The following is a 25,893-nucleotide window of genomic DNA, read 5'->3' on the forward strand; positions in this document are numbered from 1 at the left end:
ACTAGAGAAGCCTGTTAGCATTTGCTTGCTCTGCACTGTCAATCATTATATGATCTGACTGCAGCTTAAATGTTCGGAGTATTTCTCTACCATTAAACAGCATTAATTTATATTCCATGAATATGACACTAGTAAACGTTTTTTCCTGTGGCATATCTTTAGCATAAAACATAATTTCAAACATTTGAAGCCAGGTTTACAGTGGCTTTAAGAAGCAAATCCAATTTGCCCTGCTGTGTAAACAAAACCAAAGTTGCTCAATTGTGCTTTGAGGAGATCAGATGATTCTGTTCACATTTGTATCAGACTTTGTAACCCTGTAATGTAAACATAACCAAAATGTGATGCAGGTCTAATTGTTCTCAAGGCTGTGTGAGCACAAAAAGTCGATCTTTGTTGGGAACCACTGCCAAAGAAAACGTCAAAAATACTGACAAGTACGGAAAGTTTATATGATAGGTTTTTATTTACAAATAGCCGTGTATTGTCAGCTTGGCCTCGGGCCTTTTCCTCCGTCTTGATGGAGATGGTGAGGATTTCTGTCAGCGAAAGTTGTTTCTGGCTCAGCTCTAGGAGACGTTTGGGGGGGAGGGGTGTTAAAACCTCTCACCAGGAGCGCGCTCCCATCTGTGCTTTCTAAAGATCAAGAACAAGCGGCTTGATTGGAGGAGACAGGGCAGTGGAGCCAGAGTCAAATCTAAGCGCTCGATTGATCTTTTGGCTGCTAAACACCTCTGAGTGGGGCTGGATCACTTGGCTGGATGCAGGTTAGACAGCAGAGTCAGAGAGAAGAGTGAGTCTTGATCGCACACAGCTCAGCCATCACTCTGCTGAATATCCACATATAGCCTATTAGACTCACTGACGAGCGTCTGTCTGGCTGGAAACCATGAGCGGTGTCCATTTTTAATTGACCTGATGGCTAACGTTTTTATAAGGACAGTAGCCTAGATACAAGTACTATTATATATGCATACACATGAAGAAATTATGAGATTAGCATTAATCTTAATACTTTGATCTATGGGTGCAGATTTTCTCTCCCAGTTAGTCTACCTTTAGGTGAATACTGTGTTCGGAAAGCAACGAGTGACTATCCGTCACCATTTTCTGGCCTTTCCATTTAAGCAGCATTCAGCAAAACCTATTAACTAAAAAAAAAGTTTGTGCTTTCTCGAAAAATATAAAATTAGTCAATTAATTTCTTAGAAATACTGCCTTTTCCTGTAATTCAACAGGTGCACTAGTACAACTAATTATTAATATATATACTTTTTTGTCATAATAATAACAGTAATAACCATTAAAATAAACCCACATCTGTGAAATAAAGTGAATTAGCCTTTTTTTTCCAAAAAACAGGTACTGGCCATTAAATTTTACAGTGCTTTGATGGGGAAAATTTTTTGAAGAAACAACAGAAAAAAACAATGTAGCTCAAACACGCCCCCCCCCCTTCCCTCCCTGCAGGTTTCAGTGTTAGGCACCAAGCTAACGGTGGTGTATGATCATTGTCCTACACTGGGTTAAATACCACTTACAGCACATCCAGCTCAGCTTAATTACTGACATTTTAAGGCAGTAAAGTAATATTCTTTACTGTGTAAAGTAAGCTTCAGTAAAATGTTGAAGCCTGTCTCTGAATATTATTGGAGGAGCCTGTTAATCTCAAGCAACAACTAGTGCAAAGACAAGCGGTTGACAGGCTATGCAATGGTGGTGTAGCTGCCAGCTTAGCATAACTGTTAGAATAAAACTGACTAAAATTAACCAATATGATATGATCAAAAATGGACTTTATCAAAAAACTGAACCTACACACTAAGTAGTTCTTCAGATTGATGGAAAATGTGCTGTAGATGGTTCTATATAGAACCTTTTTGAAAAGAGTTCTATATAGCACCAAAAAGGGTTCTTTTATTCTTGCGATGTCAAGCCTGTAACAACAGAAGAACCATTTTTGGTGCTATATAGAACCCTTTTCAAAAAGGTTCTATATAGAACCATAGAGAATACATTGTCCATCAATCTGAAGAACGCGATCATGATGCAAAGAACCCTTTAATCATGCAAAATGTTCTTTGAGTGTTCATAGTTCTATATAGAACCATTTTCTTTACTAAAGAACCCTTAAAGAACCACCATTTCACATTTCTACAGTACCAGTTAGCATCACCTTTATTAAACCCTCTGACAGCTCAAAAAGCACCAGGGTTTTCCCTTTTTATGTAAAGTGCTTATAAGGAGAAATATCAGTATCAGGTTACTATGCTGAAGAAAACCAACCATATTGTCCATCTCTTGTCTTTAAAGACTTGATTGGTTGACATGGAAGAGTGGTGCTTCACATCAGTCACACTGTGTGAGCTCATTTTAATAATGACTAATAATTAAGGACAGTAACACATCCAGACATTCAGCTACACTCATACACACACACAGCGGTTGTGGTCTGACCAGTAAAGTGAAGAGGCCATTAGCTCCCTCTTCAAACTGGCAGGGTCCTGCCACCATTATCCAAACATTATCCAAACCACTCCACCCTCAGCCGCTTTCACCTCTTGCCCGGCTAATGCTAACGTACACATGCTCATTAAACCGTCTATTTATCTCCAGAGGAACCGCAGTGACTGGCTTTCATCATAGAATATCATCACTGGATGTGTAATTGGGTCATTCTACAGAAACGTCCATTTTTGTGTCCCTAGCGTTTACAGATATATTACACTTAAAAAACATGTTAGGGCTACAATTTATTTATATTTTAAAATAAAACAGTAAGTTATTTTAACGAGTACACCTCAATTTAGCAATATTAGTTTTTAAATCGATTATTTTGAATCGAGCACCACAGAAGTGCTCGTCCTCACAGTCATGTTGAAAAGGTGAGGCCATATTTTGGGGTAAAAAAACATGTTTTTCTGCAATTTTAACTACAATAATCTCTACATGACTAAGAAATATATGATTTAAATGACATAGAAAACAAATGCCAAATAAATATTATAAAATATATAATGAAAGTTCCCCAGGAGTCGAGTCACTGGTGTTACTGCATAACAAAAAATCTCTTATTTTGAAATAAAAATCACACTGATTACATCACTCGACTTCCTTTTACCTGTTTTCTGAGGATCTATGAAGAAAAGCACATGGTGAGTCCACTGAGTCTTTCAGTTATCAGAGATTTTCTCATTTAGCTCATGATTTCATATGAAGCTTTTAGCTGAAGTCACTGGTGTGACCGACTTTATTCTGAGGTAATTGTGAAAAAATAGAATACAAATGGATTAATTTACATATTTTAGTGGATATTCCATGACTGACATGTGGTCTGATGCTCTGTTTCAGCCATTTAGTAAAATGCATTTTTCATTTAAAAAGGCTCTGGTATTACCTTTCTCATGTGTAACACCAATGAGAATAGGCAACACCAGTGACACATGACACCTATGGAGAAATGGAAAAGTGGACGTTTCTGTAGAACGACCCCTTTATGAGTGTAAGAATACAGTGTATAGTACTGTATCGCTCAATGCAAGCTTCTTAATCAGCGTGCGAAACCGCTGGTATTTCAGGGTCCCTTGTTAGCTCCCTAACTTAGCACTGGCTGGCTACTCACTGGCCATAGCAGAGCTGATGCTAGCTTCAGTGTCAACAAAGTGTTTGGTTTAACAGATCTCCTTTTGGAAGGGCTCTTTTCTAGTTTGGTAATGTCGTCTTTCACACACTGAAATCTCGCACATATTTTTTGTCTTCGGTTTGAGAAATAAGTAACAATTCACTCTCCCCACCAAACTCCTGGAAAAGCTGGGCAAGTTCTGAGATTTACTAACAGGTTACAGCATATTGTAAAGTTTTATAGGTGTCCCAGGCATAGTTACAGTTGCTAGGCCATGAAGGACCAACTGGATGACTCACTTTGGTACATAGATAAGGCTGTGATTAATCCAAAATTAGGTACTCAGGCTGTGAATAATCCAGGTATAAATACCAGACTGTGATTAATCCAGGTTTAAATACTCAAAACTATAAGAAATCCCAGTTTAAAAACTGAGGCTGTGAATAATCCAGGTTTAGACACTCAGGCTATGATTAATCCAGGTTTAGACACTCAGACTGTGATTAACCCAAGTTTATATACTCAGGCTGTGATTAATCCAGGTTTAGACACTCAGACTGTGATTAACCCAAGTTTAGATACTCAGACTGTGATTAATCCAGGTTTAGATACTCAGACTGTGGTTAACCCAGGTTTAGATATTTAGACTGTGATTAATCCAAGTTTAGACACTCAGGCTGTGATTAATCCAGTCTTAGATACTCAGACTGTGATTAATCCAAGTTTAGATACTCAGGCTGTGATTAATCCAGGTTTAGATACTCAGGCTGTGATTAATCCAAGTTTAGATACTCAGGCTGTGATTAATCCAGTCTTAGATACTCAGACTGTGATTAATCCAAGTTTAGATACTCAGGCTGTGATTAATCCAGGTTTAGATACTCAGGCTGTGATTAATCCAAGTTTAGATACTCAGACTGTGATTAATCCAGGTTTAGATACTCAGGCTGTGATTAATCCAAGTTTAGATACTCAGACTGTGATTAATCCAGATTTAGACACTCAGACTGTGATTAATCCATGTTTAGATACTCAGGCTGTGATTAATCCAGGTTTAGATACTCAGACTGTGATTAATCCAGGTTCCTAATGGTTACAATTTATCATAAGATCTTAAATAAAGTGTTCAATGTGTAGATGATTGTGCAAACTTAAATTAATGAAATTGTGGTGAAACATGATGCATTTAATGGTTTCCTAAACAACTATATTGAACTGAACGATTGTCAGAGATTTGTACCACTAATAATTTAGCATTTTTAATCTTGAGGTGAGGTGAGAAATATAAGTCCTCTGCCTTGCTGAATTGTTGAGTCAGAAAATGAATGCAGGTTTTTGAGCACAGTATGTATGGATAAGATCTGATTCTCCTGCGGCCAGGATAAAGGCACAATCACAAAGCTGTAAACCCTTCACGTTTACAGCAGACATTCTGTGTACATCTGCACCTCCTTCAAGATAACATTTTTTAGGTAGCGTATTTTCAGATCCAATCGTTACAACAACAGATAATGCAGGGCCTAAAAACTGCACACAGTCATGTGGAGATGCGCAACACTAACACAAACGTACACAAAGAAACTCACTGCTGCCAAAATCCTAAAAAGTAGGGAGAGATTAATACACACACATTCAATTCTTTTTTTCATTTTAATATTTGTTTATTTGATGTGTGTTAATGACGCCTTTAGAGGGCGACGGTGAGCGACGTTTGTTTATTTGATGTTTTAACACCTTTAGAGGGCGGCGGTGAGTGGCGTTTGTTTATTTGATGTGTGTTAATAACGCCTTTAGAGGGCGGCAGCGAGTGACATTTGTTTATTTGATGTGTGTTAATAACGCCATTAGAGGGCGGCAGCGAGTGACATTTGTTTATTTGATGTGTGTTAATAACGCCATTAGAGGGCGGCGCTGAGCGACGTTTGTGTATTCGACGTGTGTTAATGACGCCTTTAGAGGGCGTCGGTGAGTGACGTTTGTTTATTCGATGTTTGTTACTGACGCCTTTAGAGGGCGACGGTGAGCGACGTTTGTTTATTTGATGTGTGTTAATGACGCCTTTAGAGGGCGGCGGTGAGCGACGTTTGTGTATTCGACGTGTGTTAATGACGCCTTTAGAGGGCGGCGGTGAGCGACGTTTGTTTATTTCATGTTTGTTATCATCTTTGTCCGGCAGCAATGAGTGAAAGCCAAGCTCAGCCAATCATATTTAAGAACCGAAAGCTTTTCATAATACAGGTTTTCCCTTTGCTTGCCTGCAGTTAGAGCTCCTTCTATGACTTTCACAAACAATCCAGAGGTCCTTTCATCTCATCCTTCTGTGCTTGAGACGATTCAGCGCAAATCCCTGATTGCAGCTTTCAGCAAAGCGTCTGCTGGACAACAACACTACTCACCGCTGATCCATTTAGCTTCAGGGTCATGAACTCTGAAGTCTTTCTTGAAGATGTCCTCCACCGTCACTTTCCCCTTCAGAGCCAGGCTATCATCTTCACCTGCCGAGAGAGAGAGAGAGAGAGAGAGAGAGAGAGAGAGAGAGAGAGAGAGAGAGAGAGAGAGAGAGAGAGAGAGAGAACAACAACTGTAAAGAAGTTAAAACACTCCCAGTGCAGAGAAAAACAAGTTTTCAGCCTAAAAGTGCTGCTGTCCCCCCGCTCTACTGCGCACGCTGCAGAGCACTCCCTCCTCAGCTCTGCGGGGAGTGGAGCTGAGTGAGTTTGTGCTGAGCTGTCTGACACTCTCTGCTCACTCACTGCAGAGTTCCACTCTGTGAGAGAAGAAACTGGAGCAGCTACGGCAGCACAGCTTCAGCTTCAGCTTCAGGGTCTGATCCAAACTCAGACTTACACTGAGGCACTGATGAAGTACCGCCCCTCCCCTCTTTCTTTCTTTATCGTACCCTCTCTCTGCCTCTCTAGATTCCCCCCCTTTTTGTCTCTCTTCCTCTTGCCTTCTTTTCCCCCCTCTGTCTTTTCTTTCTGGTCACCTTTCACTTTCCTTTCATCTCTCTATCTCTGTCTATCTCTCTCTATCTGTATCTATCTATCTATCTATCTATATTTATATGTCTATCTGTATCTATCTATCTCTATCAATCTCTCTCTATCTATCTATGTAGGTCTATCTATCTATTGCTCTCTCTCTCTCTCTATCTATCCATCTCTCTATCTATCTCTCTCTCTATCTGTATCTATCTATCTCTATCAGTCTCTCTCTATCTATCTATGTAGGTCTATCTATCTATTGCTCTCTCTCTCTCTCTATCTATCCATCTCTCTATCTATCTCTCTCTCTCTATCTGTATCTATCTATCTCTCTCTCTATCTGTATCTATCTATCTATCTCTCTCTATATATCTATCTATCTATCTATCTATCTCTCTCTCTCTATCTGTATCTATCTCTTTCTCTCTATCTATCACTTCTATCTCTTTCTCTCTCTCTATCTATCTATCTATCTATCTATCTATCTATCTATCTATCTATCTATCTCTCTCTCTCTCTCTCTATCTGTATCTATCTCTTTCTCTCTATCTATCACTTCTATCTCTTTCTCTCTCTCTATCTATCTATCTATCTCTCTCTCTCTTTATCTATATGTCTATCTGTATCTATATATCTCTCTCTCTATCTGTATCGATCTATCTATCTATATCTGTCTATCTATCTATATCTGTCTATCTATCTCTATCTGTCTCTATCTATCTATCTCTCTGTCTCTCTATCTATCTTCTCTCTCTCTCTGGTAGAGCAGTGTTCATTATCTCAGTTCCACTGTCCCGGGTCGTTCTCTCTCTCGCTCTGACAGCACCACTCGTTTACTTACAACACACACACACACACACACACACACACACACACACAGACAGACACACACACACACACACAGACAGACACACACACACACACACACACACACACACACACAGACAGACACACAGACACACACACACACACACACACACCTGCTGAAGGGCGTGCACTGTAGCGGAAACATTTCTAAATCATATGCATTGAAATGGAAGGCGGATTGTGAGCGTGTGCAGTTTTCTGTTCTCTTCTTTGTTTTTTTTGAAGCTGACTGTGAGAAACACACAACACAGATAAACTCAAACACATTCAGAATGTTTGCTTGCTCTCCATTTCTCTCCTTCTATCTCATTCTCTTCTACTCTCTCCTTTTGTCTCATTCTCCTCTTCTCTCTCCTTCTATCTCATTTTGTTTATCTCTTTTTATCTCATTCTCTTCTACTATCTCCTTATATCTCATTCTCCTCTTGTCTCTCCTATCTTATTCTTCGTTTATCTCTCCTTTTATCTCATTCTCCTCCTCTCTGCTATCTCATTCTCAGTTTATCTCTCCTTTTATCTTGTTCTCCTCTTTTCTCTCCTTTTATCTCATTCTCCTCTTCTCTATCTTTCTATCTCATTCTCTGTTTATCTCTCCTTTTATCTTTTTCTCCTCTTTTCACTCCTTTTATCTCATTCTCCTCTTCTCTCTCCTTTTATCCCATTCTCTTCTCTCCTGTCTCATTCTCTGTTCATCTCTCCTTTTATCTTGTTCTCCCCTTTTCTCATTCTCCTCTTCACTCTCCTATCTCATTCTGTTTATCTCCGCCTTTTATCTTGTTCTCTTTTCTCTTTTTATCTCATTCTCTTCTACTCTCTCCTTTTATCTCATTCTCCTCTTCTCTCTCCTTTTATCTTTCTCCTCTTCTCTCTCATATATCATTCTCTGTTTATCTCTCCTTTTGTCTTGTTCTCCTCTTTTCTCTCCTTTTATCTCTTTCTCCTGTCTCTCTCCTTTTATCTCATTCTCCTCTTCTCTCTTTATCTTGTCCTCCTTTTTCTTATTATCCTCTACTCTCTCCTTTTATCTCATTCTTCTCTTCTCTCTCCTTTTGTCTCATTCTCCTCCTCTCTCTCCTTTTGTCTCATTCTCCTCCTCTCTCTCCTTTTGTCTCATTCTCCTCTTCCCTCTCCTTTGTCTTTCTCTTTCATTTTCTTTCTCTCCTCATCCTTGAAGTTTTATCTACCTCTCTCTTTCTGTCTATCTATATACATACACCTTTCTCTTGCCTGCTTTCTTTCTCCTTTTCTCTCTCTCTTTCACTTCTCTCTCCGTCTTTTTCTTTATCACTCTCTATCGCTTACTTGCTTTATCTATCTATCTATCTATCTATCTATCTATCTATCTATCTATCTATCTATCTATCGTCACTGTATGTGTTATTCTTGTTTTTATTCCTGGTGTTTTTTAGCTGAATGTCAGGTCCACACTGTGCAGATGAACTCTAAAATGCATTCAGAGTGTTTGACAGGCAAAGCGAAGGAAGAATCCATCACCTTGCTCACTTCATCTCGCTCTGACACATATTGCCGTGTCAGTTTGGCGTGCGTGGGCGAGACTGAGTGTGTTTGTGTGTGTGTGTGTGTGTGTGCGTGCGCGTGCTGTAAAGAAAAAAAACAAGAAAACCGTGTGCAGAAGAGTGGTCCACAGAGACAAAACCAGCAAAACAATCAGCTGTCCCTTCAGGCTTCCGCTTATGACCAATTGGATGTTTGATTATTAAAATGGGCTGCGTGCACTTTGCAGCAGATGCCTGTGCTAACTTGATTTATTTTGACATAATTCGGCACATCAGATAGCATCACGGCAGCCCTCGCTCTGCCATACGACTCATTTCATATGCATTGGAAAAACAAAAAAAGGCAATATCTGATTTGTCTCATTTCTCCGCCGACACGAGCGGCTTTTGGGCTCTTAAAGGGGAAAAGCTTCCAGAGCAGCTGTCAGAGAAACACAAGCTGTGTTACGATCCAAGTTTGTTTATTCACTTATTTAATTATTTATTTTGTATATTTCGACATATTGGATGGAAATTGATGGAAACGGCAAACATCAAATAAAATTTTCAAACTTTTGCCACAGAAATGTGATGCATTATGGTGGAAATGCAACTGCCAGATAAAGACTATACATGTGAATTAAAAAATAATAATCTGATAAGATATTATCATTTTCATGTCTCGGTGTCACATCAAAACAAAAAGTGAAAGCTTTACTAATGCAGAAATTAAAATGTTACTTTATCTTATGAAAGAAAATAAAAGCACATTGGGGACGTTAGACAGCAGAGTTTCTGTACTTACTCAAAAAAGTCCATCACAAGTTACTAATTACTTCTCTTAAATTGTAATGGGATTATATTACTCATTACTTACTGGGGAAAAGTAATCTCATTACTCATTACTCATTAGTCTATGTTACTCTGTACATGGGAAAAGTCCTTTATCAGTAATATAATCAGAAATAAATAGTCAATTACAGCAAATATCACTTAAAAATCTCTCAGTATCCCTGCCTGGATCTGACGTGTTGATCCAGCACATCCCACAGATGCTCAATCGGATCAGATCTGGGGAATCTGGAGGCCAGGACAACACCTTCAACTGTAATTGTAATATTCTCACCACATGGCTATATAATTAATTTGGAATTCATTTTTATTTATTATGTAGTGTATAGTGAATGTGCAGTGTGTGCGGTGTGTTTGTTTGGCATTTTTCTGCACATTATGTCATTCACTCTTAAAAAAAAAGATGTCTCTTCAAAGGTTCTTTAGTAAAGAGAATGGTTCTATTTAGAACCTGAGTTCTATATAGGACCATTTCATGCTTAAACACAACTACGCATGGTGAAATGGTTCTTCAGATCAGTAAATCTATTGTATATAATTCTACATAGAAGCTTTTTAAAATGGTTCTATATAGCACCAAAAAGGTTTCTGCTATTGTTACAAGCTTGACATTGCAACAATAGAAGAACCCTATTTGGTAGTACAGCTTTAAAAAAAAAAGATGGTTCTTCAAGGGTTCTTCAGTAAAGGAAATTATTCTATATAGAACCTTGAACACTCAAAGAACCCTTTGCACGATTAGAGGGTTCCCTGCATTGTGAAAGTGTTCTTCAGATCGATGGAGAATGTGTTGTAGATGGCGCCAAAAAGGGTTCCACTATTGGTACAAGCCAAAAAACCCTTTTTTGGTAGTATATAGAACCACTTTTACAAAGAATGTATACAGAACCCTTTTCAAAAAGCTGCTATGCAGCATTCTCAGCACATTCTCCATCAGTCTGAAGAACCCTTTCATGATACTGTTAAAGGCTTGATATTATAATAGAGGAACGCTTTTTGGTAGAGGTTAATGGATAAGCAGAACCTTTTCCATGGACGCAACCATAGAGCTCATGGTTCTAAACAGAACCATTCCCTTTTTAAGAGTGTGTTTATTTGCTTGCTGAGTTTAACGCACTAGGGGAAAAAAATAAAACATAAAATATAAAATGAACCATAATTTCTGCACAAGCCTTTTTGTATTTTGTGTTAAATGCAGTAAATATACAGTGATTGTGCATTAAAATGTGTGTCTCTGCAGACAACGTGTTCATTTATTTTCACTTAGAAAAGGTTACTTGACCAGGGGCGCCCAAACTTTTGCACGCACGTGTATACCAAAGTATCAACAAGAGCTCTGGCCTTTAAAGGGTTAATAACACAGTCCATTTCAGGGCACAAACGACGCACCAGGCGCTCCTTGTTAGAACAGCACGAACAACCGCACTAAATGAACAATAAATCACAGAAATGTCCATCACGGTGGCGCGTGCACATTGACCCATCTCAGATGTTCCCGGTAAGTGTTCTTTGAGCATTCTGGGTAATTACAGCAATTCATGCAGCCTGACAAATGCACAATCAATTTTTGTCAAATTGTGTGGCCCGATTATTAACCTGACAAACGCACATTAATCTTTCGTCAAGTCCCGAGCTCCAATTAACGATGCCGCACGGAAACCCTGAGTGTTCCGCTTTGTGTTTTATCGTGTCAAAATTCAGAGTATAATACTTTCTGCGTATCAAGCAGCCTTAGTCTTATTTTAGAGCTTGAAACAGGCATGGAAAGTCCACCAGACCAAAGTACAGCAAAGAGCTGCAGCATCATTGGGCTGTTCTCCAAGTTTAGTTAACGAGATCTACAGTAATGATCCATATTTCTGCACTGAGTCACTGCAGCACTGGGCCACATCTTAGAGCCTGAAATATTTTCACCAGACCATTCACTTTGGATTGGTCAGGTTTGGACACCACACACACACATTTTTTAAGCCTCTTATCCTCCTGGTTCGCTGGGGGAGCTGGAGCCTATCCCAGTGGTCACTGGGCGGAAGGCAGGAAACACCCTGGACAGGTCGCCAGTCCATCGCAGGGCAGACAGACAGATATATACATTCACACACACATTCACACCTAGGGGCAATTTAGTGTGTCCAATTTGCCTGACTGCATGTCTTTGGACTGTGGGAGGAAACCAGATGACCCGGAGGAAACCCATACAGACATGGGGAGAACATGCGAACTCCACACAGAAAGGACCCTGGTCACCCGGCCGGGGAATCGAACCCGGGCCCTTCCTGCTGTGAGGCAACAGCCATTTCTCAAATACTTTTTGGGCTTAAGTCAGATTCAAATTTTACTGTAGGGTTTCTTACCTCGCTTCCCACCTGTAACTGATTTGGGACTCACCCCACTTTCCAAGAGATTCAAAATTCTGATCTGTATTAAGAATACAAAGTATATAAGAATACAATCAATTCTTATAGTACAGCAGCAACAATGCCACATGAACACTGCACATATCATATCTTCATGGTGTTTATAGTGTATATTTCATAGACCGATATTTTGTTATATAGTTTCTACAATATTGTTCTTCTATTTGACTACTGTTTCTTATTACCTTATTGCTGCATGTGAGCGGGCAGTTAACCAAGCATTTCCCTGCTAGTTGTACCGTGTATGGCTATGTATGTGACAAACTCTGAAACTTGAAACTTGCATGCTTTTTCATATGAAAATATGAGTATAAATAGAAGTACACAGGGGACAAGAGGGTTGGGAGGTATTGCACATACAAGGAAGATATTGCACAGGCTAGACAGGTAACAATAAATAAAGACAGTACAACTGACTGGTAGTAAGGAATGAGGTAGATGGTAGCAATAACACTGCACTGTGAATATATAGTGAAGAAAGGTGCAGTAAAATGTGCAGAAATAATAGAATGTAAGAGACCATATGGGGGATAATATGGTATACAGTAAACTATCGAATGGAACAGTGTAATGCTGAAATATATACAATTAACCTGAATATTGTACTATTTATGTATGAGATGTTATACACACAATTTACTTGCTAACCTGTGCTACAAAATGTACTAGTGCAGTTTTTTCCCTACTTTACAGTTCTTCTTTAAATCCTTGAGTCACTCATGTTGTTATAAGTGAGGTCCATGAGGAATGTGCAAAAATAGACAGAAGCAAACCTGCAAGTTCAGAACAGCGAGTTCAGAACTGAACTGAAAGAACACAGTTTGGGCTAGAGTCAGGCTCAGACAGAATTTTGTTAGGCTACAGTCGAGTTCAGGTCGAATTTTGTTGGACTACAGTTGCATTGGGACAGAATTTTGTCAGGCGACATTGAAGTTGCAGTCGAGTTTAAACAGAATTTTTTCAGCCTAATTTAAGTTCAGACAGAATTTTTTCAGGCTAAATTAAGTTCAGACAGAATTTTTTCAGGCTAAATTAAGTTGAGAAAGAATTTTGTTAGGTTACAACCGAGTTTGGACAGAATTTTGTCAGGCTACAGTTGTGCTGGGCAGAATTCACTTACAGTGAATCTACAGTGAGGTTTGGACAAATTTTTTTGGGATTACAGTCAAGCTAAGACAAAATTTTGAGGGTTAAAGTCAAGTTCAAAAAGAATTTTGTTCAGCTACAGTCAGGTTCAGACAGATATCCTAGGGCTACAGTCAAGTTCAGACAGAATTTTGAGGGTTACAGTTGGGTTAAGACAGAATTTTGAGGTTTACAGTCAGGTTAAGACAGAATTTTGAGGGTTACAGTCGGGTTAAGACAGAATTTTGAGGGTTACAGTTGGGTTAAGACAGAATTTTGGTGGCTGCAGCTGGGTTCAGGCAAAATGTTATTTGCTACAGTCGTGTTCAGACAGAATTATGTTGGGCTGCAGTCAAACTCAGACAGAATTTTGTCAAGCTATGATCAGGTTCATATAGAATTTTGTTGGGCTACTGTTGAAATCAGAATTTTATTGAGCTGAATCGAAGTTCAGGCAAATTTCTGTGGAGTTAGAGTCAAGTTCAAGCAGAGTTGTAAATCTACAGTCAGGTTGGGACAAATGTTTTTGGGTTACAGTCTAGTTCAGACAACTACAGTCAGGTCTAGACAGAACTGTATTGACTGCAGTCAAGGTCAGACAGAATTTTGTTGGGCTGCGATTGGGCAGGGAGAAAAGTTTGTCAGGCTTCAGAAAGGTTCAGATTGTAAACATCTTGCAGAGAACATTCTTGAGATATATTTGGGTTTGGCTCGAAATTTCAGGACCCATTTAAGTTACAATCTCCCTCCCATCCACACAGCTGTGAAAGAAGCAATGAAAAAAACAGACCCTGAATTGCACTCCTACTCTGAAAACTGTGATACAGCCCAATGAGTTTCCTGAGTGGAGGAAAACTAATATCTTCAAGATTTCTGCCAAGTTGCTGGGCGGCCAGATACCCTGCTGGGTGTGTGGGTCAGAGGGCGTAATGATGCTTCTGGGCTGATTTTTTTCACCAGACGTGAGATGAAAACTGACTGACCCTTGTGCACAAACACAGCGAGTGTCTGTCGGTACATAGACTTCACAAAATCACTTTGCCATATACAATGTGTGCACTTGTTATTCACTGTATTAGAATCCCCTACCTTCCACTCACTGGTCACTTTATGAGCTCTACCTACCTTTAGGTCCACTACACAATTACAGACTGTCACCAATTTGTTGCAATTTGTCAAAAAGCACTCTCCCTTTACGGAGTTGTACGTAAGTGATTTCTGGTGCAGATCCAAGCCAATCTGCAGTTTCTCCTGCTTGATTGCTCCAGACTGAGGGTGCACTGAGGCAGCAGGAGTGCAGCGCTAGAGTTCAAATCTGCAGCCTGGAACTCCTGCTGCAAGGGGATAAATATTCATCTGATCATCCTCCGTTCAGCAGGGCACTGGGCTAAACAGCCATTTAAAGCACATGAAAGAGTAATGAAAGAGAAACGGGAGTAAAATTAATGCAACCTGGGATGGAGGAGTGAGGCCTGAATGGCTGGAAAGGGGATAAAAAAACACATGGGAAACACATCAAAACACAGGCTGTTAGCAAACTGAAACAGATCAGACTCTCGCAGATTAAACAAGTTTACTTAGAGGTTTAGGAGAATCACAAGGAGGGTAGTCGTAACAGTCCAAGCTCAAAACTACAGAGCTTAATAACCAAAACCAAAGAGATCAATAGAGTAAAACCAGTTACCTGTCCAAGCTCAAAAACCAAGAGATCAAACAAACTGATAAGGGCAAACATGAAAAAAGGGTAGGCCAAAAAACCACGAAAACAGGCCATACAAGAAAAGGCTTAACAAAGACTGACCACTCAGTACTCAACATGGAAGGTTGGCAATACTTCGCAATGTGCTCGTCTAAAGCCCGGCTTAAATACTGACTAGCTAATGACTAGATAATAAATAGGAGTGTGAATTCAGAATTCTGGGAGGCTGAATGAAAGAATGAACGTTCATTGGTGGATGGTGCAGTGAGGGGAGTCACATATTCTTTCAATGGCTCATGGTAGTTGGAGTCCTCTACATAGTCCATGGACTCAACTGATCCCACAGGAGAAAAAGATCAGACAATGGAGGCACATGGGAACATCTTTCGATCTTTAACCTCTGTCTTTACCATACTGAATAAAATATTTTCCTGTAACTCTGTTATCAGATTAACTGGGGCTCTGCTGTATCTCTGTGTGAAATCTAGTGCCTTTGTGATGAGCTGCTAGTGAGCAATGAGGGGTGAAAGGGGAGGAGTGAGACCCCATGAAACGGCCGTGCCAAGATAAAACGGACAGCACAACTGCAGCTTTCTTCATAAAAAACAATTCTGTACAACCACCACAATAAAACAGTAGCATTTACACACTAAACAACACTTTTGAAAAGGTTCAAGAAGAAAATCCACTTTGCTTCAGGTTTTATAAACCATACATATTTAGATCAAAATATATTCCATCAATATTATTCAGGGGAAAAAAGCAACTAACAGCAGTGTAACTGAGGGACCTCCAAAACAGGTGGAAATGGCTACTGAAGAAAAAGGTTAATGTTACCTTGCAATAAACAAAATAATGAGCACATAAAATAACTAATAAATAACTATTAGAAAAAAAAGAGTTTCATCACCCTGGTTGCATAATTGGACACATAACCATCTTTTGCATTCATTACAGAAGTAAAGCTTAAAGTCTTCATAAACTTCTGAGAGCTGGACTTTCCAATTTCTTCCTGGTTTCACTTGTGAAAAAGTTCCAGCTCCTTCAAATTGCCAGGTGATTCTATGCACTATGTCTGATTTACGTCATCTCACAGTTGTTCTATGGGATTCGGGTTTGGGCTCCGTCTGAGTCATTCTCAGACACTGATCTTTCCTTTTAAAGCAATTCTTTGGTTGACAGATGTGAGGTTGGGATCATTATCATGTGAAAAGGGGAAATTCCTCTTCATCTTCAGATCTCTCACAGCGGCCAGAATATCTTCATAGGTGGAGAAGGTCATTATCTCATCTGTCTTGACCAGAGTTCCCAACTGAAGAGAAGCACCCTCAAAACATGATACTCCCACCACCATGTCTTTACCAAAAGTTTCCTTTTCATTTCATTTTGTTGGCTTCACGTTTTAATGTTGGTCATGTTAAAAATGGAAAATGTCTGGTCTGCACTGTCAGTGTAAAATGGCAGCACATTACTGGCTACTAGTGGCATTACTTTCATAGTTATTTACTGAACCATATTAAAAGCAAATAACAGTAAAACTGGGACTGTATACTGTGACTCCACACAAGACTACTGTGATGTGGCTGTAACTCTGCTGTACATTAACAGTAATAAGCAGCCATTAAAATACAGTTTACAATACCTATAAATGTTTTTTTACTGAATAAAGTAAAACATAATAATAATAAACAATAGTATCAAGTTTTGCAACATGTACGCACAGAACATCTCAAGTATGTGCTTTTAAATGCAACTTGCCATATTGATACAATCTTGTGATGAGCTGATTTCACAATAAAATGACGTAATACTGTTATTTACTGTGAAAGCTTAAGTGTTAAATATCATTAAACCCTGGTAATAATGAACAGTGTGATATGTTAATTTATGACTACATCAAAAAACACTGCAATTTCAAAAAGGGTGTGCAGTTGTTTCAATGTACACAGCTGTATTGAAAGCAACATTGCATACACACCACTGTCAATTACATAATCGACTACAGCACTAATATACCAATATACCTCCCTTTATGTATGCACTTTAAGGTGATGGTTCAGCCCAAAGTCATTTTCCCCTTTACCTCAAAAGTTAGTAAATCAGCCAAGACATGTTTGGAGTCTAAAATGGACAAAAGCATAACTAAAAAGAGCATACGAACTTTACTCCTTGGTTAATAGATAACAGCATATCATTCAGTGATAGATACCACATAAGCAAGCTTAGTAGAGATTACTACATTTGAATTACACCAACTTTTCTAAATTTCTATATAATTTAATCTTCTAATTGGATGTAAAAGTCATTCAGAGTGGTTTGGTGTGAAATGGTTCACTGTAGAGAAACTTACAGACTCAGATGTCTTTACAGTGGTGCTGATAGGAACCAGGGGTCACCATGACTACAACACTAATATAGTCATTTTCTTTACTATCCAAAACCACCAGTGAACCAACACGAGTCTTCAGAGTTTTGTACGGAATGTTAATGATGGTAAAATAGTGATAAATCTGAAATAATACGTTTTTGGGGGGATTATTTGGGCTTATAACACCCTGCATGTACCTCTCTGCCATGAATGGGTTTTAAATCTTTATCTAAAAACCATCATAAAACAGTGTCTCAGTCATCGGGCAGTGAATTCATAACCATCTCATGTAATACCTTTCTGTGAGGGAGCTTTTAGAGGCATTGAACTCTCACTGTGAACAGTTCTGACTTGGTACATTTCACATCAAACAACTCTGAATGATGTTGCTTGCATCGTCGTGATTAAATTGTGGATAAATTCTAAAAAGCTGGTGGAAGTCCCCTTCCTAACACAGTTTGAGGCGAGTGTGTGATGATGCAGTGCTAGTTGGTGGGGTATAACGTATTACTTGTAAGCTACATAAGCCTCGCAGCTCCGGTGCAGAACTAAAGAAGCAAATTTCTGATGTCTTGCCTGACTGACTATATTTGCAGTGAGAGGGAAAAACACTGTGTAACTTTTTCATTTTAAAGCTAAATAATACAGCCTAGCTTGATATAACATAAAGCTCCTTTCACAAGTCGCCCATCCTGAATGTGACAACCAGTCACGGCCTGTCCGCACTGCTCCATCACCGCACTTCTTCATCCCTGAAACAGTACGAGATCCAGTGGTAATATTCTCCACCCCGAGTGTGGTCTCAGCTTCATGCTGTATTACACGCATGACATGCAGACTGGCTGATATTACATCTGTTCTGTTCTGCTGCACATCAGCTCACTCTGGAGCTCTCTGAGGAATACTGCTGGCAGAACACGCACCGAACATGGTCTTAGTAATCAGATCACTGAACCTGGAAAGCAAAGCTACAAAACTGCCTGTGTTAAAATCCTCAGAAGTCTAGAGTTGTCAAAAGTTTGCTGAGTTTAACTTATTAAGGAAAAATCATCAAATATAAGATGCCTTAACTTTTGCACAACCCACATTTTACGTTATACATCATCGCTGTCCAAAGAAAAAAAAAAAAAAACAAGTATCTCCAAAATAGTAACTTTACAGGAAAAGGGAAAAACTTTCTTCAGTTTCAATGTAAGTCAATGTAAAGAGATTTTATTGAAAGTGATTTTGGAGCATTTCTATTGGTCCATTCAACATGAAAGTGCAGCTACTGCGCTCAAATGATGTAGAAAAGTAAAAGTCAACAAAAATTGAGATGTTTTTCTCTGGACAGCGACAATATATTTTCCCCAATTAATAGTATTTCAATGATAATCATAATGACAATCATGCTACCACCATTTTGGATAGCAACTTCAAGTTCATTCAGCAGTGCTGTGGCTGTTTGCAATGAGATAAAGCCATAACTGATCTAGCAAAGACACGTTTTTAAACCCTTTCAATTTGTAAAGCACATTAATCAGTGCACTGATTTGATTTTATGATTGTAGTGATGACAAACGAAAGCTATAATCTAAATGGCTTTCCCTGCTGCTTTATTATTGCCATGTCCCAAACTGCATACTAGTACACTAAATAACATGCAAAAAATAGCACATATACCATTAGAAGTGCACTCATTAGCGTAGTGGGTGAAGTACAGAGTGCAGTGTGGTTTGGGACGCAGCATTAGATCAGGCAGTGAGACGCGTTCAACAGCTCCAGTGGCTGATTATAGCTTCACTGTGCTGCACATTAACTGCTCAGTAACAGTTAAACACGTCCAAGCAAAACTTTGAGGTATTTATTGATTAAGGATCATTTATTGAGGTAGACTGATGCATTTATTAAGGTAATTAATTCATTCATTTAAGTAAATTGATGCATTTATTGAGGAAAGCTGACGTTAGCTTCGTATTTGCAAAGCTTTCGAAATTCGTTCTGTGTTTAAGGCACCTCAGTGTAACTGCAGCACCTTTTAAGGTGGAACGGAAAATTTCAAATGAGAAGCTGGCGAATAAGAAGCTGACTTGAGCTTAATATTTATGTATGAGTTTATTTATTTAAGAGCTTTGGCAGCTTTGGTAGCCACTTTTATTAGTTTTTATAAAATATCACACACCGGAATGTTCTGAACTCTGGAGATGTGCAGGTTATACGGATCCAGTCCACTAATCTAGCTAATATTCTTCTTGTAGTGTTTTCTGGAGACTACATGTAAAGTGTCTACATGTCTTTTAATCTTTTTCGTGGTCATTCTGGTCTATTTTGTTGGTTTTTATCCACCTGCAGGGCTGGATCTGCGATGAGACGAGCTCCATCAGAGCACAGTCAGAGTCACAGCTTGCCTACCAAAACGGACGCCTCCTACTAAACTCTGAATGGACAACTGAAAAAACATCAACGTGACTGTCAATGGGGGTTGAAAAACACATTCCCACATGATTCACTGTAACTACACTCTCAGAACAAAAAAGGCATGAAAAGATATGACATCACTGGGGCAGGACCCCTCTTGTCACTGGGGTGGGACCCTCAAGGGTACATCTCAGCACCTTTAGTCAGGGAACATAACTGAACCATAATCCACTGAAATGATATGTTCTAAGCTGTACTGACTCCACACACCCCGTCTCGTCTCCACGCTTTTATTTTACTGTTCTGTTTTAAATCATTCGGTTATGAAAAGGTACAAATACGAACTTTTCACCTGGAAAAACTTATTTAAGGTTCACAATCAGACCTTAAAACCACTGTTGTACCTTTGAGGGAACATTTACATTGTTTGTACCTTGATGAACGAAAAGTGTACCTGAACAGAACCTTCATTTCTACCAGAGTAGGTGCTTAAAAAACACCCTCTTCGTTAAAAAAAGAAGAGATTCATTCTTGATTCTACAGTTACCCACCCACAGAGATCCAAATGCCCAGCTTGTAGTCTAAACTGCAGCAGGTTTCATCAGCAACAGCCTTTACATGTGTTAAAATGTTAAAGATAAATGTTTTATAGCTGGTTTAGTCGAATACATCAGACGTTCAGGCTAGGCGTCCACATCATCTCACCAACAAACTGCACTGCTTTCCACCCAGCCACTGAGCTAAAAGAGCAGAGATGCCTGAGAATTCTCATGTGTGGAAGCTCTTTGAATAACAGTGAGGAAATGCTTAGTGCAAAATTTATGATAAGCAGCTGGTAAACCATTGAGGCCTGACAAGCTTGATGAATCATCTTAAATATGTTAGTAGAGTAATTCTCATCCGAGTACTACTAGGTGCTGTGTGAAAACTCCGCTCAGAGCTCAGAGGCTCCAACTTGTTTGTTGTGGTGAGTTCTGGCAGCGGATGAGGCGGTGAACACCGGCACTGCTGCCAAATTCAGACCTGTATCTCCAAAAACTCCTCAATCATCCACTCTGTAGCTCGGTGATGACTGATTTTTGGCCTATGTGTTCCTCAGTGCTGCTTTCCAAGATGAAAACCGGCAAACCAGCCAAAGAAAATCAAAGAAATAAAAGCATTTATCAAAAAATGTGATCACATTGTTGCTGCTTACTGGATAAATTCTATTCTCGCGTTTCAGATGACGTCACCACCATTTTGAGGACTGAATCAAGGAGTGACTGCGCTGCATGATGCCGTCAATTTACTGTGCTGTGTGAATGATTCACCTGTAAGACGCTACAGGAGCCGAGAGACGAGAGACACACAGACCTTTAATTCAGTGTTTTCACTCCAGGCTTGGAGCCGCTGCACTGTATAGTTCAGTGTTTCTCTCTGCTGTTCACCTCGTTCAGTTCAAGAAGGGGTTTATTAGCTAATAATATCAGGTATTTTAATCAAGGAAACCACAGATATGCAGTGGAGGGTTTCAGGACTGGAGCTGAACTCTGAACTAACTGCACCAGCAAACTTACAGAATCACGTCTGTCGAAACACAATGTCGTTTCCCGACCCACAACATTCAGTCTGATATTTAACGCTTATGTTTCTCCATTCAAACATCATTTAAATCAGAAACAGAGAGTAAAGTTATACCGGCTGTCTGCAGCTCCGTTAGGGGGGCGACTGTTCATCTCTCGGCTGTAAACATTAGTGAAAGTTATCTAAAGGCCAGCATTGATCACATCTGTGTTGATTAGCTGATGTCGTTACCCTCCTATGATCACAGAGTTTACCTCCTCTTTATGCAACACCATGGGATCCTTTACCCACCCTGACGTGAAGAGCCGGTGGGCTTCTGTGCTTTTAAATGCTCTGAGAGACTCAGAATAGGTAGAGGGGCTGAGTGTGAGATAAATATAAATGTCAGGAAACACAAACTTGCTAGCTTTCTTTCAGTTTCAGTTTTAGGATCAGGAGTTCAGGGGAAACTGTATAAGGATCGTGTAACGGTAGGTGTTACCGGAGAGCTCGCATTAAAAGGATGGATGCACAGAAAACGGCTGACTCAATGGCTTCCCTCTCTGCCTGTAAGACACAGCCGAACTTCCTGCATACACAAATACACAATCCGTTTCAACATTATGTTTGCTGCAACTGCCCATAGCTCTCCAGCATAGTGTAAAGCGCTGCTGGGGTGACTACTAGTACACATTTGCTCATGAAAATAAAATAGAGTGAAAACAATATACAGCTCAGCTAGTACATTTAGTTATATGTGATCATACAGTGGACGAACTGTAGCCAGCACAGAGAGGGAGTTCCGAAGCTTTTTTACAACCAATTGCAAGACAAATTGACTACAACATACCTGCATACACACATACACAATCCGTTTCAACATTGTTTGCTGTAACTGCCCATAGCTCTATAAAAGTGAGAAAAGAACAGAAGTTTAAGCACATTTTCTAGCTCATTCCCCAAATGGCGCCAAAAACCGATGTCTGCATAGAACACCGCCGGTAGTTCCATTGGGAATTAAAGTATTAAATTCTGTTAAATATGCGCTAAAACTTGTCCAAAATGCAGCACATTAAAGCTATGACTGTTATTACAGATGATGCTTGCAAACATTCATCTCAGAAGTACATATAACCTCATAAAATATGAGGTTATTCACAGAGCTTTTTCTACACAACTTGCCTCCAGAGCGCTGCTGGGGGTAAGGGAAGCGCGAAGGCACAAAATTAGCAGAAAACGTGAGCTTTGGCAGTTGCGCGCATGTCAGCAGGGAATTGTAGTCCAAATTAGCACATTGAACTTGCATGTAGTATTAACATAGCAAGAATCAGTATTTTTTTGAAAAATGAAATATAAAACAACAATTTAGCTCAAAGTAACAAGAAATATATAACAAAAATGATTTCTTACGAACAATAATTTTGGAAGAATTCACACAACTAAGGACTACAATTATTATTATTAATGCTTTTCTTTTTGTTTTAGCTCTGTTACAATCGCAGACTATTTTATCGACTCTGTAGGAGAGTAATTTTAGCCATCTTTCACCTCTAGTTATGTTTGTGTGGAGCAGCAAAGCCAGAAATTCAGTCCAAAATATGGCGGCCACGACAGAAATATCACGTGACTGAAACCCTTAGGATACTGCAGTATTGAACACATTTAAAGTCATGGTTAACTATGAAACCTTTCATAACTTTAAGGGTTATTTTGATGAGTATTTGAGGCCTCAATAGATGAGTACTCAACATTAGATGCTGTTTTAGGTCTGCTGAAATAAAATGACATCATATGAACTGAGATTTCTGCATGTTGGAGGAGAAAGTCAGCACAAATTATATGCTCAAATCACTTGACACATGCAAACACTAAAATGTGTCAATATTTCTGTTTAATATGTGTGCAGAAGGTCCCAGAGCTGACCTAGAGTTCAATAACACTAACCACCCAAGCTGCTGAATATTCCCTGTCAGTGCCACGCTGGAGGCAGGCCATGAATAACCATTTGTAGCAAGCAAGCACTCCAAAGCAGTGGGGAAGCTAACAGCCATAAGGGAGAAATTCCATGGAATTTTTAGTTTTATTAAATGTTTAAGATGCAAGCAAAGTTGTTCAGAGTGGTTTGGTGTGAAACGCTCTGTTCTAGAGAAACTTAGAGTCAGGATTGTTCACAGTGGTGGTGATAGGAACCAGACATCCACCTCTAAAAGCTCCCTCACAGAAAGTTATTACATGAAATGGTTATTAATACACTGCCTGAGACATTGTTTTATAATAGTTTCACGATAAGCTTTATTATTTGATAACATTTTGTGATTTTATGATTAATAAAATTTTATTTATCTATTGTTTTTCTGAATTAAGCCATAGATGAGCCTGAAGTCACTATGCTTAATGCTAAGTGTGGGCTAGAGAGACATAAAGCCCCCCAGCACTGGACTGTGGATCAGTGACTATGTATTCTGGAGTGATGCAGCTCTATCAAATACCTTTGGGATGAGTTGGAGTGATCCAGTCCTGACCATCCAACATCAGTACCTGACCTCACTAATGCTCAACCAAATCCTCACAGCAATGTTCCAACATCTAGTGTACAGCCTTCCCAGAAGAGCAGAGGCTGTTACTGCAGCAAAGGACAACAAACTCCCCATTATTAGCCTTACATTCAGAGATTAACAGGCCCAGTGAATGAAGAAATTATGTGAAAGCTCATATGGTTGAATGGGCAAACATCTCATTTGCCCATCTGCACTGGCAGGCTGCCTGACGCGTGGTTCTACTTTAGCCCACTTGTCAGCTGTCACAGTCGAAAACTACTGAGAAAACAGAATAAAAAGAGATGATGAAGACCTTCCACGTTTGTGTGTGACTCATTATTTCATAAACAGAAAAACAGATCATCAGTGTGGGAGCTGAGTGACACAGAATCTTCACTCCACAACCTTCTGTCTCCTCCTTAGCTCCACCCATTTCATTACTTGCATCACCTGTGGCTTGTTTAGCCATTAGTTTCCTGACTGTATAAATAGTCTATGATTTTACTCGTTACACTATTAAGTCTTCTATGATGTTTTATCTCTATCATAGGTCCACAGTGGGAGATGACCGCAGTGATATAAGCAATCTGCAGTATAAACATTTTTATTATCACATATGAGACGTGTCCAATCTGTCTCATACAAAAGTGGCTCTGATATGAACAGATCAGATTTTTATGTTCTCTCCATTTTGAAAAAGTCACATCTTTGTCAGACTTAGGCAAAAACTAAAATTTGTGCCCCTTCAAGCCTGTAATGTGAATATAGCCTCATTATCTGCAGCAATAATGTGTACAGTAAGTGGTTGTAAATGAGTTTAACTCCTACTGGCTCTTCTGCAGAGTTTTATTGAAGCTCTTATCCAGGGTTCTCAAGATCAGATTAATGGGGGACCACTAGCCAGGTAGTCTTCTCCAAAAGGGGGCTGGTTGAAAATGCAGGGCAAAATTGTCTCCCATAATTAATTTTTAAAATATGAGTATTAACAATGTAACATTTTTCATGTAATGCTTATTTAAATTACTGTGTCTCTTAGCAATTCTACTGCCACCACAAATATATACATATAACTGACACATCCTCAGTATATACATATAAGTCCTGATACACATTTCCATGTCTCCCCCTAAGCTCCACCCATTTCATTACTATCATCACCTGTGGCTTGTTTAGTCATTAGTTTCCTGTCTGTATAAATAGTCCATGGTCTTATTCATTACAATACTAAGTCTTCTATAATGTTTTAGCTTTATCATCAAGTTAAAGCTGCTGCAGGCCTGCTGTCCACACTGGGTGGTGACCACAGTGACATGTGCAATGTGCAGTATAAACATCTGTGCTGTCTCTTTCCGGATGAACGTTATTTAAATTAAGTGGTGACCGATCGGATTGGTCATACGTGGCACGGTAACTGATTGTGTCCCGCCCACCGTCACACAGTGAGATTTAACACTGGAAAGCACACTGAGTGGGAGATATAATGGTTGATAAAACATTTTTATTACATTAGATTTTTAGGCTGCTTTGGGGCTCAGAACTGGCCTCTGCACACACTTTCTCTTTATGAATCTCACCGTGTTTTAGTCACGAGCCCCCAAAGCAGCCAGCAGGTGTTGAGGGAAGCGATATGACTCGCTTTAATGAAAATATATTTTAAAGCACTTAAACAGTGTCTGGCTACTGCAGATTTTCTAAATATATAAATAAAAACAGGGCATATTTAATATTTTATGTTTCTTTTTTTCCTATATGTTAAACTCAGAAAATCAATTGACTCTCGCTTTCAGTGAGTCTGTAACAGCTCGACCTGCCGGAGTCTCTGCTGCTCTCTGTTAACACTGTATACTGTAATCAGTCTCTCTTAACAGCACTAACTGTTGTGTGTTTCTTTGCCGAGCTGAATAACTGCCCATCCCGTGCATCTGATGCTGTTTCTTCATCTGCCCCGATTGGGTGCCCACTGCTCGCCAGCCTCCTGGACCAGTTT

The 25,893-nt window shown here is 39.4% G+C and overlaps 1 protein-coding gene across 1 annotated transcript in view; it reads right to left on the minus strand.

Annotated features, from left to right (window-relative positions):
• The window catches only part of dpp6a (dipeptidyl-peptidase 6a), a 507,676-nt gene that overhangs the window by 146,320 nt on the left and 335,463 nt on the right, over positions 1 to 25,893 (minus strand). Inside the window, exon 3 of the mRNA XM_036581752.1 lies at positions 6,019 to 6,117. Within this exon, the coding sequence (XP_036437645.1) occupies positions 6,019 to 6,117 (99 nt within the window). The remainder of the gene's footprint in view (positions 1 to 6,018; positions 6,118 to 25,893) is intronic.

This window comes from Colossoma macropomum, unplaced genomic scaffold, assembly GCF_904425465.1.
Source record: "Colossoma macropomum unplaced genomic scaffold, Colossoma_macropomum, whole genome shotgun sequence".
NCBI classification, from domain to species: Eukaryota; Metazoa; Chordata; class Actinopteri; order Characiformes; family Serrasalmidae; genus Colossoma; species Colossoma macropomum.